At 48.6% G+C, this 15271-nt stretch overlaps 1 protein-coding gene across 6 annotated transcripts in view; it reads left to right on the top strand.

Annotated features, from left to right (window-relative positions):
• EXTL3 (exostosin like glycosyltransferase 3) overlaps positions 1 to 15271 on the top strand; it is a 132929-nt gene that overhangs the window by 93770 nt on the left and 23888 nt on the right. For all 6 annotated transcript variants that reach the window (XM_069011868.1, XM_069011866.1, XM_069011864.1 and 3 more), the window contains one exon: positions 12259 to 14883. In XM_069011868.1, coding sequence (XP_068867969.1) covers positions 12736 to 14883 — 2148 coding nt within the window. In that variant the 5' untranslated portion in view covers positions 12259 to 12735. The remainder of the gene's footprint in view (positions 1 to 12258; positions 14884 to 15271) is intronic.

The raw sequence follows: 15271 nt of genomic DNA, 5'->3' as shown, positions 1-15271 counted from the left end.
TCTTATTGAAACTCATGAGTAAAAGGTAGAAAATGGAAGAAAACCAGCATCTGATGCTGCTTCCTAACTGAGAAACAAAACCATGTGGGTTTTTTGGCAGAATTCCTCTTCTTGGTTGTTTTTGGAAGTGTTTTTTTGTTTTCTTGAAGCTTTCCCAGGCAGTGGCCTGCCTTTAGAATCAGACTTATTTTTGTTTTCCTCAAACTTCCTGGTGATCCAAACATGCTGGGGAGCTCTGGGAAGGGAAACATGTGATTCTGAAGGAGGCTGAAATGGTAAAGCACAGTCAGATCTGCTAAGCAACAGCATTGACACGTTTAAATAAATCTGCTGTTGACTAATATAGAGTGACATATTGAGAGCAATTAAAAAAAAAAAAAGGAAACTAGGCACAAATTTGGGAAATGAGTGGAATGGGAACAGAACAAAGATGTTAGAGAGGACATTGGATAAAAGAGAGGGAGGGCTGCTCCACAAAAGGAGTGTGCTGGAGAAGCAGGGTGTCCATCAGGGAAGGGGAGACAATAGCAGAAGTGCAGATTTGTGCTGAAATTATCCCTTGGCAGTAGGATCCTTGTATTTCTGCTTCCCTGCCAACTCTGCTGGCTGCCAGGATTGAAAAGGTTTATCCTGCCTAGTGCAGAGAGGAGCATGTGGTGGGATGTCAGGCAGCTTAGAGAAGGTAAGGTGGCACTTCTTGTTCTGGTGGTGGCTTTGGGACTTGTTCCTTTGGATCTGCTGTGAGCTGGGTGTGAGTCGTGTCATTCCTGTCCCCGTGGATGTGTGTAATGCTGGAGAAGGGGGCAGAGACTGAATCAGGAGGGGTTGGGTTTAAAGCTGGTGAAAGGAAATCCCTTAAAATCACAGAATGGTTTTTGTGGGAAGGGAACTTAAAGCTCATCCCATTCCACCCCCCTGCCAAGGACAGGGACACCTTCCACTGTCCCAGGTTGTTCTAAGCCCTGTCCAAGCCTGGCCTTGGACACTTCCAGGGATCCAGGGGCAGCCACAGCTTCTCTGGGCAACTTGCAGAGCTCATCTGTGGAAGTTGCTGCTGCAGGAAGCTGTGAAACCGAGTGCTTGGTGTGTTTTTCCTTTTCTTCCCCCTCCCCCCCCCCCCTTTTTTTTTTTAACAGTTCAGACTCTGTACTACTGAGAATGTTTGTGGTCAGTTGCTTCAAAAAAGGCATTTTGGTGGACAGCTGCTGTTCTTCAAGGGCTCCTACAACTCCTGTTTGTTAATGGTTCAGGAGAAATTGTCCCGAATAAACTGTTCCATGGCTGTGATTTATGGTTATTTTACACCAAAGCAGCTGGAAATGAGCACCGAGGAGTGAGGGGCTGAAGTGAACGGATCATTGGCTTGATCTAATACAGCCATCCTAGTGCTTCCTTAATATTTTTTTTGGATTCTCTACAGAGGCCAAATTGAGTTGTGAATTTTGTGCCCATCTTAATGACTTTGTTCCAGGCTGATGCCTTTGTGTCTGTCTGTGTGGCATGTTCACAGTGGAGCTGGTGGCTGTGTTGAAGGCTGTGTTTGCCAGTAGCTTTCCCAGCCTCTGGGAATGGCTCCCCTTCTCCTGGCTGGCCATCAGGTGTTTACTCTGGCCACAAGAAGCCTTTGTGCAGAGGATGGCAACAGCAAACTCACTCTCTAGTGCAGCCTGGGATGGTGTGAGGCTGAAAGGGAGAGAGCTCTGCTGTCCCTCAGGGAAATTTTGTGTGATCGGAACCATTCATGGCTCCAGCCACTGAGATGGGAATGAGATGGCACAGCTTGAGATGCTGAGGCTGGCTCTTCTGTCCGTAATGACTGATGTGAATGGCCAGAAGAGGCGTTTGTGGCTTCCTCATCCATTAGCACCTCTCAGCATCTATTTTCCAAACGGTCCCTGAAGTGAGTTGGAACCGGTTCCATGAGTTGGAACCAGTCTGATCTTTGGGATGATGGCTGGGAGACAGCAGCTTGTGTTGGAAGCAGCTCCTTCATTTGCATGAGCCTTGTGCTGCCACTGTGGCCCACTGCCCACTTTTTGAGCTGCTCTGAGGACATTTGGCCCCTCTTCCCTACAAAAATAGCTGCTGTGTGTCGGAGATTCCTGCCTGGAGTATTTGGGAGCTAAAGGAGCTCCAGCCTTCCCGAACGTGCCCTCTCTGCTGACATTTGGATTCCCTCCACACTGTGCTGTGGGCAGGCAGGTGGGTTTATGTGGTGAGGGTTATTTGGGTGATGTCTGGAGTGCAGAGTGTATCCACAATGTCCATGGTTTCTCTGGGAATTCTCCCTCCTGGCCATGGACACGCATTAGTGATGTGATCTATTCAAAGCCCTGTGAACCAGCTCTGTCCTGCACATCTTGCTGCCAGTCCAGGGAAGCTGTTAAACCATTAACTCTGCAAAAACTTGGCTGCTTTGAGGGGCTCGCTGACAGCACCAGTCTCACCACTCGTGGCTGAAGCATTTGGACTTGGTGTGATTGCAGCAGACAGATTGTCTCAAAGCCACAAGGTATTAAACTAGCTTTCATATTTGATACCAGTTAATAAAAATTTCCTTAGAAAGACACATTGCTTAGCATTAGATGCTCTTTAATGTTGTCAGAGGGTTCTAATAAAACAGGGCTTTGGCATCTGCTGTTACCCATTAGTCTTCCAGTAACTGTTGAATCCATCAGCTGTTTGCACTCAAATTTGAGGGATGGAGCTCACCAAAGCATTAACTCTGTATAAATGGTCTGAAAATAGGGAAGTGAGGCTCTCTATGGGATCCTGGAGAGCCCCATGGAAAACAGAAGGCATCAAACAGTGAGAATTGAGCTTCATTTGTGCTGCTGTTCCCAGAACTTGTGGGGGCACATTGACACCACAGATATTTTTTGCTAAATACAGTGCTGAGCATTGCAGGGCCATTACAAGCCCCTGACTAAATTAAATATCATTCCAGCTCTTTCTCCAGCTAAGAGGACACCATTAGGTTCGGGAGAGCAGCTGGGAAGTGCATTTGGACCAGGCTTTAAGCTTGACAAGTTTTGGGTTTCAAAGGCATTTAAAAAATGCTCCCCCAGCTCACACAAGGAGTCATGCTTTGGTGCCTTGGCCTGGAAGGCAGCGTGGAAGCTAAAAAATCTATTAGTGAGTTTCAATTTTCTCAGGATAAATCCTTCCCTGAGGATTGCTCTTGTTCTGTGGAATTTCAGGGTTTGGCACAAGAACGTTTTTCTCCTTAATTTGTCCCTTTTGCACTTCCTTGGTGCGAGAAGGGAAAGCAGCAGCAAAACTCCAGCAGGAGAGGGGTTGAGGGCTCTGTGGGACCAGGAGATGTGTGGAGGGGGCAGAAGGAACAGTGAGGCAGCAGAGCCTCACTGAGGAGGGGAGAGGGAGGACAGGAGAGACCCAAACGGGTGAAAGTGGGATTTGGACAGCAGGGAAAAGCTGGTGAGAGAGGGGGGCAAAGAAAACGATCTCAGCAGCTGCATTTTGTGCGGCCACTCCTGTATCCTGCAGCTGTTCATTAGAAATTCTGTTTATGCCACAGGGAGTTTTGGAGTCTCTGAAGCTGACACAGTTTTAATAGACAAAGACATTTTGAGTGCAGCACATCTGCTCTGGGATGCTAAGGAAGAAGCTCCATGCAGTAGTGCTGTTGGTTGAAGCATTTCATCATGCTTTTTTTATTTTAAGGCCTCACTTTTATCCTAAAAAGTAATTTTTGAGGTCAAAAGAAGTGCTGTGTTTGCTTGTTAAGTTTGCAGCCCTTAAACTGGGAGTTCTTCTTGATATCCCTGAGTTCCCAGCCCTGAGAGCAGGCGGAATCACCTCTGACTTGGAAGGATCCTTGAGCATTTCCCAGAAGTGGCCATCACAGAGGTGTGAAGCACAAGCACAGGGCTGGGGCAGGAGAGTGCTGCTCCAGAGCAGAGACCTCCTTTGGTTGATGCTGCATTATTAAATATTTGGTGAGTAGGTCTTAAATTGAGCTATTTATTTCTAGGCAGGCTCAATCTAACCCTCAGCTTAACTTTTATAACCCGTGGCTTTCCAAAACCCATCTCATCTTGCTCAGTGATTGAATCTACCTTGTGCAGCTGAAAAGTTAATTCCTTCCTTCACCTCCAGCTCTGGTCAAGTTCCTGGGATCCCTTTTTGCCCTGACCTCTCTTTTAACCCTCCAATAAACACAACGGTGTCACTTTGCCCTTCCTAACTGCTCTGTTATCGCTACATCTGCCCCGCAGCGTTTTCGGGATATTTTCTACCTTCCCATTTGGGTAGGAGCAGTCTCCACGCTGGATGCACGTGCTGAGTGGAGTTTGCCATCTCCCATCCTGCCTTTTCCAAGGACTGCCTGTGTCGGTCTTCTCCAGCCAGAGACAGCTTGAGGAGAGCTTTTTTTGTTGTGTTTCCTTGTGATGTCTTGCAAGGGAAGCACTGGGCATCAGTGACAAGACAGAGCACAGCGTGTGTCAGATGATCCAGCATCCCAAATCCAAGCGGCGGCGGCGCTTTGCAGGAATTTAATTAGCATGGATTGTGCTGCTGCTTATCTCCTATCATCCACTCTGCTGCTGGTTAATGACTTCATTATACGCACACACAACCCTCGTGTGCTGTGTTCTGTCTCCTCGGTGTCTTTTGAAGTATTTGGCCACATCCACATCTGCACATCCTGTGTGGTGGAGGTGTGTGGTGGAGTGTCCTGCAGGGACCTTCTTTAGGTTTTAGAGAATCCCAGAATAGTTTGGGTTGAAAGGACTTTAAACACAATCTTGTTCCACCCCCTGCCATGGACAGAGACACCTTCCCCTACCCCAGGTTGCTCCAAGCCCTGTCTCAGCTTTTCTCAGCGGGGAGAAATGTAGATATATGGAGATACTCCAAGGGCTGGAGCCCCTCTGCTCTGGAGCCAGGCTGGGAGAGCTGGGGGTGTTCACCTGGAGAAGAGAAGGCTCCAGTGAGACCTCAGAGCTCCTTCCAGGACTTAAGGGGCTCCAGGAGAGCTGGAGAGGGACTTGGGACAAGGCATGGAGGGACAGGACACAGGGAATGGCTTCCCACTGCCAGAGGGCAGGGATGGATGGGATATTGGGAAGGAATTGTTGGTTGTGAGGGAGGCGAGGCCCTGGCCCAGGGTGCCCAGAGAAGCTGTGGCTGCCCCTGGATCCCTGGCAGTGTGCAAGGCCAGGTTGGACAGGGGTTGGATCAGCCTGGGATAGTGGAAGGTGTCCCTGGCGTGGGATGATCTCTAAGGTTCCTTCCAACCCAGACCATTCTGTGATTTGAATTTCCAGCTTGCTTTGCAATGAACTGTGTGGGATAAGAACCCACCTGCTGTATAAACATGGGTGATCCAATACATCAGGTGATTTAATTTTTTGGTGTGATGGAGCAGGCTGTCTGCAGCAGGACAGCTCCCATTTAGGTGGTGATGAAGCATTTCCAAAAAGTGCAAAAGTCCCTCAGCTTGCTAATGAGGCTGTGGGTGGGTGCCCACCCCGTGCATCTGAGAGGAGGGAGGAGCTGGAGCTTGACACAACAGCAGGGATGGGATAACATGAGAGCAGGTGAAGGAGCTGTTACAGGAGGGAAGGTACATTTGGAGTTGGTTAATTTGGCCACGTGGCACTGCTGAATGTCACTGAGCCTTGCTCAGGTGTAGCAGCCAGGGTTCCCGGGTTTCTGTTGGCTTTCCCTGGATGTGAACTTCCTGGTGTCCCTGGGTTGTGAGGACTCAGGGCTGAGCTGCCTCCTTGCCCTCTGAGGTGCACAAGAAACCATCTGTGTGATTTCATGTTTGTTAGAGGCCTCTCAATGCAGGTGCTCAGTCTCCAGAACTGGTTTATTCCCTGCATGCAGGAAAGGAGCAAATTTTCCATAAAACCCACTCAGATGGATTATTTTCCACAGAGACCCACCCTGCTGAGTGCAATGCTGTTAAACAGTCTGTGTGTATCTGTGCTTTTCAGGCAGTTATTTCCTTTTTGTTATAACTCACCCAGGACAATGAAACTTTTAAATTTATGCTTAATTATGACCTGAAGCTTCTGTCAGGGAGCAGGAGCCTGAACCTGCCACGTGGTTATTTCCTACTGTGGAAGCAGCTATGAGGGTGTTTTAGGGAGGTGAGAGAGGCTTGTGGTTTTGCCTTGGGGAAAATAACGTGCCTGAGCTATCTGGGGCTGGAACCACAAAGAGTACCAAGGATTTGAGCTGTCTCAGTGTTTGGGAAACCAACCCTCTCTTCCTGCCTGGAGTTGACCTCTTCATGCTTCTGTCGTGTGATGTGGAGCGCCCGTCTCTTGGCTGTGGTTTTGCCTCAGGAGAGTTCTTGTTCATTAATTACTTCAAGGTAAAAGCAAAGAGAGCCTTTGCTTCCTCCCACACCTAATACATCCCCTTTAGAAACGAGTAAAAGCTTGTGCCACTGCATCCTGGAGTATCCTCGGTTTGCTTCCCACATCCCAAAATATCTTTAGCACTTTGTAACTAGGAATGTGGTGAGCACTGCAGCATCAGCCCCTGTGGTTGTAGGGATTTTCCAGTTTGGAAAACTCTGCCCTGTGGTCCCTTGCTCAGAGCTTTGGAGAGGAGAGGGGTGAACTTTGCATCCAGGATGCTCTGCCACTCCATCCCACAGGACACAGAAGGATTTGCTCCTAAGCTGGATGTTCCTTTGAGCAGAGAAGTGCTTGTGTACAGCCTGGAAGAATAAATAAAAAACATTGTGACTGGTTTATTACCAGAAAACAACACTAAATAATAAATTTAAGAACTAAAAGCTCTATATGTAAAGTAGATTTCACAATGCATTATGCAAAAAGCAGAAAGGCACTGCTGAAGGAAACCACTGGAAGAAGGCAGGCTGGGAAGATGGATGATCTTGCGGATAGGACGAGGAGATGTGGAGTGAATCCCAAGCTGGCACGGCTTCTCAAGTGACCTTGGGCAAGTTGTTTCTCCACACCTCCATTACCTGCTCTCTGAGAATGGGATGTGGTTTTCCCGTCTCCAGGATTTCATCAGAATAAATGAGCGTTTGTGAAGCACTCGGCTGAGCTCGGCCGAGGAGCAGGGACAGCCTGTGAGCCTTTGGCAGAGGGCAGAGCTCAGGTTCCTGCGAGCATCTGGGGAAGAGGTTTCTGTATTTTCTCCATACTGAGCATCTCCTGGAGCATGATCTTGTCCCCATGCCCAGATGGGAACACAAAGCTGAGAGCCAGACTCGGTTCTTCACTTGTCTGCTTTGAAGTGTTTGAGGTCACCTTTGCTTTGTGGAGAGAGAGATGAAGGTCAGGGTCGTGGGTGTGCCTGGATTCCCCTGGGTGCTGGAGAGAGGCAGTGTTGGAGCTGGGTGCAGGCCCAGGACATCCTGACTGCGGGTTTCTCCTCACATTTCTGAATTGTGGTCACCTGGCAACCTGGACACAGAGTCATACAGTCATTTTGGTGAGAAGGGACCTTGGGAGGTCTCTGAACCTGGGCATTGTCCAGCAAGTTTTAGATATCTTCTGGCCTCTTCTATCCTCCTTCAAATCCAGTTTAAAGCTCTTTCTCTGAGCCCTCCTAACTCCTGCAGGATGATCCTTTTCCCTCTTTGAAACAGCTGAACCCCATCTGTTGCCCCCAGACCTGGTGTGGTGTAAACCAGTCCATGATCCAAAGCCCCAGAATTCTGCTGGTGACACCAGGCTCGGAGCCAGTATTGATCTGTTGGCTCTTCCTGCTTCTTCCCTCATCATTCCCTGCAGCTGGAAGGACAGAGGAGAACATCACTTGTGTGCCATGGTGACAGGAGTGAGCACCCTTCTTCCCCAGGAACTTGGGGTGGAAAAGAGCTCTCAAAAGATGTTGGAGGCCCTTTGAGGGCTCAAAGTGCCACTTCTAAAGCCCCTGCCTTCTTCAGCACGTGTGGTTTCCTACTTTTCCAGAGTGAGCACATGGAAGGTCTCTTGGAGCATTTTTCCCTTTACCCTGCACATGCCCATGTGGATGAGGAACAGGGCTGGAAGCAGGTTGGGCTTTGCATAGAGCTGCAAACGTGCTGGATGTTCCTTGGTTTAGATGAAACTCCCTAAAGCCAGGGATGCAGTTTATCCCTGGAATTTCCAGGTTACAGGACCTTTTACCTGTGCCTGTAACAGCACTGATCTCAGCCTGGGAGAATTGCTCTGTACCTGTGAGCTCTGGAGATGGTACAAATCCCTCGGGATGATCCCAAAGGCTGCTGCATGCAAAGCATTTCAGAGTGAATTGTCCATCTGCTGCTTTGAAGGATCTGCTCCCAACCAACTGTACCTTAAAGCATGTACCTGATAGTTTTATTCTCCTTGTTCAACTGCTCCTGTTCCCAAAGTGACTGGAGATTTGGGATGTAATCCTTCCCTTTGAAAGCATTAGGAAGTAGAAAGTTATCGTTGCTGAAGGGTTGTTTGAAGTTTGTTTTTTTCCGCTGCACCCTGTTCTGAAGGGGGTAATATGCTGTATTTTTATTTTCTCTCTTTGACTTCATTTCTAGTGCTGGTGAAAGAGAGGCTTTGCAATAGAAGCTGTCTCTCCAAGCCTGGACAGATAAAGCACAGGAGCCACTTCCAAACTCCCTGAGGTCCTTCCCCATTTGCCAGGAGGGAGCTGGTGTGGCAGAGGTGGGTTTGTTCTCCATGGAGAGCAGCACACCAGAACTTTGTGGATAACAACACTGCAGACCCCTGATTCCATAAGGAAAGAGAGTATGGATGCACACAGATAGAGCTTGGGAACTCTGATTTAGCAGGTGCAGGATCCCTGTGGGTTTTCCTCCCCACAGTGCAGTCTGTGCCACCATGTTCTGCCTCATGGTTATGCATTGCTCTGCTGAGCTCTGAAGGACCATAAGTTTAAAATTTCCAGGCTCTGTTCACAAATATGCTGAGAAAGGAGCAGTACTTCCCTAATTTTATAGGGAGATGGATAACAGAGGTGTCAGCAGGGAGGAGCAGGTGCGCTCAGGTTTTTGAACAGTTGCAGAGTAATGACTCCACAAACACAGATCAGACCAGCCAAAATGAGGGAGAACCTCAGGTATTCCCATAACTTCACTGGCACGAGGAGTGCCTGCTGTGGAGCTGAGGGAAGCTCAGGGAATGCAGCCTGAGCTTTGACAATGTGCTCTGAGCAGCTGAGTTTCATGGCAGAAGGAGCTGCAATGTGCAAACTTGTCGTGCCTGAGAATTCAGTCAGGTTGGCATTTGGGAAGAGGCTCTGATAATTATTGATCTTCTAATCTCCCAAGAGCTCTTCCTGCCTCTTTCTGTGTGTATGTAATTAGCTCCATCAGACAGCAACATTGTGCTGTAACATCAACAAGAGTTTTCATGACACTTGATAAGTTTAAAGAACTAAATAGTGCTTGGGAGTCAGAGGGATGAGTTGGCTGGAGAGCTCAGCAACTCTCCTGCTTCTCCTCCTCCCAGATTTCTTTTTGGGAACGATGGGAATCAGCAGCCTTTTTCCCCAGGGCTGATAAACGCAGCCCTGAAATCTCTCTTTCTAAAAACTAAAACCACGGATTGGGTTTTTACTTTGTCTTTTTTTTTTTATAAGTCCTAATGGCAACGTGTGACAACCTCAGGCTCTATTGAGTTGATGAGGAATAAAGTCTTTATAGTGAAGAAGAGTCCAGGAGTGTGTCTAAAGTGCTCATTTTATCACCAGCACATATTTCATACTGACAGTCCGTACTTTTAACTAATCCCAAGCCATGTGTGGTGCATTTTAAATCCCTCCTCAGCCTGCCCTGGCCTTTCCCACGTGGTGTTTTCCAGGAGAGCGATGGAGTCACATTGGCAACCTCAGGCTTCTGAGCATACGGATATTTTTAATTCACAACCCATATTTTGAGGTGAGGAGTATGAATTTTGTTCTGTGTCAAGGAAGGGAAGGACCAGAGGAGCCACTGGAAGGATTAGGTGGCAGAACAGCTGCAGAGGATCAGGTGTGGGGTGATGGATTTGGCTTTTCAAGGACCCCAGCTGCTATTTTAGAGGAGTCCAGTTTGCCATTTCATTACCGTTTATGGCTTATTAATGGGCAAAGTAACCACAAAGGAGTAAGATTTTGATGCAGTCTCACCTTTGAGGCTGCAGTTTTCTCTGACCAGCCCAAAGCAATGCGTCCATGTGTCCACATTTAAGACCCCACTTATCCCATGGAACCCCCAAACAAAAAAACCCCAAGCAAAGCTTGTTTTCCCCACGTGTGCCTTGGAGTTAAGCTGATTTTTAGATTCTGTGATGTTCAAGTGAGTGTGTGCTTTGGCATTTCCCTCAGGAATAGCATTATTAGGGCAGCTCATCTCCTGGCCAGCTGTTTGCAGAAAACTGGTGGCAACTGGAGGATCTTTGCAGCCCCTGTGAGACCAGGTTGAAATGGCTGGGACTGGCACACACACACAGAGCATGAGCTTCACTTCCTGCAGAGAGCTTGAAAAGAGGGGGGAAAGAAAGAAAAATAAAATCAAATAAAATATTTTAAAATTATTATTATTATTATTATTATTATTATTATTATTATTATTATTTTTGCCTTCAGTTGCATGTTGGTGCCTGCTAAAATCCTGCTGCTGGGCAGAGCAGTCCCAGAGGCCGGAGCCTCCCATCTGCCCACAGCCATGTGCTGCCAAGACCTAAGAAAGCTGATTTAGCCTTTTGCTGACTTTTTAGCCCCTTTATCCTCCTGGCTTTCCGAGATCCACACCACTGCTCTTTGCCAATGTCATGAATTTTAAAACTGCCTTAGTTTTAAGTGCCCGTTCTGCTGTGCAACTGGGTTGTGAGTCACATTGGTGGGGAGGATGGAAATCCCATTTAATCACGGGGTGTTAAGTTAGTGGCAACAAATGTCTGTGTAACAACAGGCCTAGGGATTGTGCTTTGTTACCCCACATATTTCCCCTCTCCATGATGATTTTTCCTGGTTAAAATCAAATTTCCCCTTAATTTTCTCTGACGTGCACTTGAGTACAACACTGAAAATTCCTCCTGACTTCTTTCTGCTGCTTTAAGATGAGCTTTTTTGCTTTGGCTCATTTCCAGATCTCTCTTTCAGCTGAGATTTGCTTCCTCACCTTCTTTCTGGGAATTCTTGATGAGTAGATGAGAGGGGCATTAAATAGATTTAGTGAAAAATGACCGTCACCAGCGTGGATGACTTTCCTCTAATTAAAAATTGAAACGGAAATGAATGAGCTTCTCTTGAGGCCGTGCAGGAGCTGGTGCTGAGCCCAGCTCTATATTCATCAGTGATGTGGGAAGTCCAGTGTGTGAAAGAATATCCCAGAAACTTCAGTACCTTGGAGGATGCCAATAAAAGGGAAGAGAGATTTTCTAGTGGCAGCATATTGATGTGCCCTAGATTTGAATCTGCTGGCCTAGAGCTAAGAGTCAGAGCTGAATTTCATGGAATAACAGAATGGTTTGGGTGGGAAGGGACCTTAAAAATCATCCAGTTCCACCTGCCACAGGCAGGGACACCTTCCACTAGTCCAGGTTGCTCCAAGCCCCATCCAACCTGGCCTGGGACACTGCCAGGGATCCAGGGGCAGCCACAGCTTCTCTGGGCACCCTGTGCCAGGGCCTCCCCACCCTCACAGGGAAGAATTTCTCCCAGCAGGTTCCCAACAGATTCTAACTTCAGCATCTTTGCTTTGATGTACAGTGTAGACTTTTCCAGCGTTGACCAGAAATTCCCTCGTACGCAGCCAGCCAGTTAATCATAACCAACACAAGCGCCTTCCCTTTAAACTTTCTCATGCAATGAATTAAAATTTTCCAGCAGGAAATGAAAGCAAAACACTTCATCTAAAAATTCCTCATCAGCTCTAGTCACTAGAGCAGAACAATGGCGATTACGCTCAGTTATGCAGTACAAACTCCCAGCACTGCTGTGTCCCGGGATCGCAGCGAGGCGGGCAGGGAGAGCAGGTGTACATCAACACCTCTGGTTTGGATGTGAGGAGAGGGGGCCTTGCAGGTGGGAAAAACAGGGATCCAGGTCCAGGGCTGAGGAGGTTGTGTGGTCTGGAGCAGCCCTACACAACCCTAATGAAGAGCAGAGTGCCTGGAGAAAGCTGCGTGTCCACATCTAATGGGTCCCATCACCTTCTCAGGTGACAGCCCAGAGGTTGTTCTTTTGAGAGAGGACAATTGGTTTTAAATCTAAATGTCCTAGGTGAGTAATGGGTCGTTTAGGTTGTATTGCCTGACTCTGATTGTTCTCTTGTAGGAATGGCAGAGCTTCACCCTCACAGCAGCGATGAGAGAGACTGACAGTGCTCCGAGTCCCCTCTGGCTCCTTCTGCACAATGGCTGCTGCCTCTGCATATTCATTGGATGGTAATGCGGGATGTCGGGAGCAGCGGTAGACTTTGGCTCGGTCCCACTGTGTTTTTCTTCTGCCGGTTGCGACTTTGAATCACCATGACAACGCTGTGACACTTCCAGCAAAGGTTGCCCGCAGACCAAGGGTGGGCTGGAGGTGGGTGAGAAGGTCAATGATTGAGTCTAACGGGATCAGAAGTTGTGCCTGCAGCAAAACGAGCGTGGAAGAGCCGCCGGCCCGGCAAGAAGATGAAATTCCCCTTCCATTGGCTTCTCGTTAAGCAGGCACAATAACATTTCCTTTCGAGAGACTCGCTATAAAAACTCTTTTGGTTATGGCTACTGATCCAACGTGATTGTGCGCGCGGCAACTTTGGAACTCATGACTGGCTATACGATGTTGCGCAATGGGGGAGTGGGGAACGGAGGCCAGCCGTGGGTGTTGAGATGGTCCAGTCGGATCCGGCTCACCTGGCTTAGCTTCACCCTCTTCATCATCCTCGTTTTCTTCCCCCTCATTGCCCACTACTACCTGACCACCATCGACGACGCGGACGATGCCGGCAAGCGCATCTTTGGCCCCCGCACCGGCAACGAGCTGTGCGAGGTGAAGCACGTGCAGGACCTGTGCCGCATCCGCGAGTCGGTCAGCGAGGAGCTGCTCCAGCTCGAGGCCAAGCGGCAGGAGCTCAACAGCGAGATCGCCAAGCTCAACTTGAAGATCGAGGCCTGCAAGAAGAGCATTGAAAATGCCAAGCAGGACCTGCTGCAGCTGAAGAACGTCATCAGTCAGACTGAGCATTCCTACAAAGAGCTGATGGCTCAGAACCAGCCTAAGCTCTCCTTGCCCATCCGGCTGCTGCCAGACAAGGATGATGCGACCTTCCCCCTGCCAAAATCCAACAGGAACTGCAGGCTGCACAACTGCTTTGACTACTCACGCTGCCCGCTGACGTCTGGCTTTCCAGTCTATGTCTACAACAGTGACGATTACCCTTTTGGTAGTTCCTTAGACCCTTTAATTAAACAGGCCTTTGAGGCGACTGTCAGAACTAATGTTTATGTTACTGAAAATGCAAATATTGCTTGTGTGTATATAATTTTAGTGGGGGAAATGCAAGAGCCCGTATTGCCAAAACCTACTGAACTAGAGCAACAGTTGCACTCTTTGCCATATTGGAGGACTGATGGACACAACCATCTCATCATCAATTTATCGAGGAAGTCGGAAACTCAGAACTTCATTTACAACATCAGCACGGGGCGTGCCATGATCGCCCAGTCCACCTTTTACGATGCCCAGTATCGACCGGGGTTTGACATCGTGATATCGCCTCTGGTCCACGCCATGTCCGAGCCCAACTTCCTGGAAATCCCGCCCCAGGTGCCGGTCAAGCGTAAGTACCTGTTCAGTTTCCAGGGGGAGAAGATCGAGTCTCTCCGATCCAGCTTGCAGGAGGTTCGCTCTTTCGAAGAGGAGATCGAAGGCAACGCCCCGGCCGACTACGACGACCGGATCATCACCACCTTGAAGGCTGTTCAGGACAGCAAGCTGGACTTTGTTCTGGTGGAGTTCACGTGTAAGAACCAGCCTAAGGCGAGTCTGCCCACTGAGTGGGCTCTGTGTGGAGAAAGGGATGACAGACTAGAGCTACTGAAGCTTTCTACTTTTGCACTGATCATCACCCCTGGGGACACCCATTTAGTGATCTCCGCCGGGTGTACCATGAGACTGTTTGAGGCCCTGGAAGTTGGGGCCATCCCGGTGGTTCTCGGAGAGCAAGTTCAGCTACCCTACAACGATGTGATCCGGTGGAACGAGGCAGCCTTAATTATACCAAAGCCACGTATCACAGAAGTGCACTTCCTTCTGAGAAGCATTTCTGACAACGATCTCCTTGCCATGAGGAGGCAGGGCCGCTTCTTGTGGGAGACCTACTTCTCCACCTCAGACAACGTCTTCAGCACAGTCTTAGCTATCATAAGGACTCGAATCCAAATCCCGGCTGCTCCTATCCGAGAAGAACCTGCCGTGGAGATCCCCCACCGGTCTGGCAAAGCTGCTGGTACAGACCCCAATATGGCAGACAATGGTGACCTGGACTTGGGGCCTGTGGAAACAGAACCACCCTACGCATCTCCCAAATATCTCCGCAATTTCACCCTCACCGCAATGGATATCTACAGGAATTGGAATTCTGCTCCGGGGCCTTTCCACCTCTTCCCCTACACTCCCTTTGACCCCATTTTACCATCAGAAGCAAAATTTTTAGGGTCTGGGACTGGATTTCGACCAATTGGTGGAGGAGCAGGTGGCTCTGGGAAGGAGTTCCAGGCTGCTTTGGGTGGCAACGTCCCGCGGGAGCAGTTCACGGTGGTGATGTTGACTTACGAGCGGGAGGAAGTGTTGATGAACTCCCTAGAAAGGCTCAATGGTCTCCCCTACTTAAATAAAGTTGTGGTGGTGTGGAACTCTCCCAAGCTTCCCTCGGAGGATCTCTTGTGGCCAGACATCGGTGTCCCAATCATGGTAAGACAGATGTAGCTACATCTCTAATGATCTTGTTCGTGGTGGGATGTGTGTGTTGGAGTTGGCTGTGTCAGCTCAGCTTCCGTCCTGGGGGATGGTTGGAGGTGTCTGTACCTCGTCTTTTATCATACTTTTATCAAACATATGATACTTTTATCAATGGAGAAGAACAAGAGGTGCCAGTATATAGTGCTCATGAAATACGAATGGCTTTTGTGGAACCTAATACGAATTTTGATGCTTAGAGCTGAAGGTTGTTTCTCGCTGGAAATCTTTGCTTAGGCTCTTTAAATGCCTCCCTGTGAGGACAGTTGACACCTTATAAATATCTAGGTAGTAACTGCTCTGCACTTTGCCAGATGAATTTTATATTAAAACAAAAGAGGGA

This window comes from Aphelocoma coerulescens, chromosome 3 (genome assembly GCF_041296385.1).
Source record: "Aphelocoma coerulescens isolate FSJ_1873_10779 chromosome 3, UR_Acoe_1.0, whole genome shotgun sequence".
Classification (NCBI taxonomy): domain Eukaryota; kingdom Metazoa; phylum Chordata; class Aves; order Passeriformes; family Corvidae; genus Aphelocoma; species Aphelocoma coerulescens.
The sequence above is the reverse complement of the archived record's forward strand: the minus strand, read 5'-3'. Positions and strand labels throughout refer to the sequence as shown.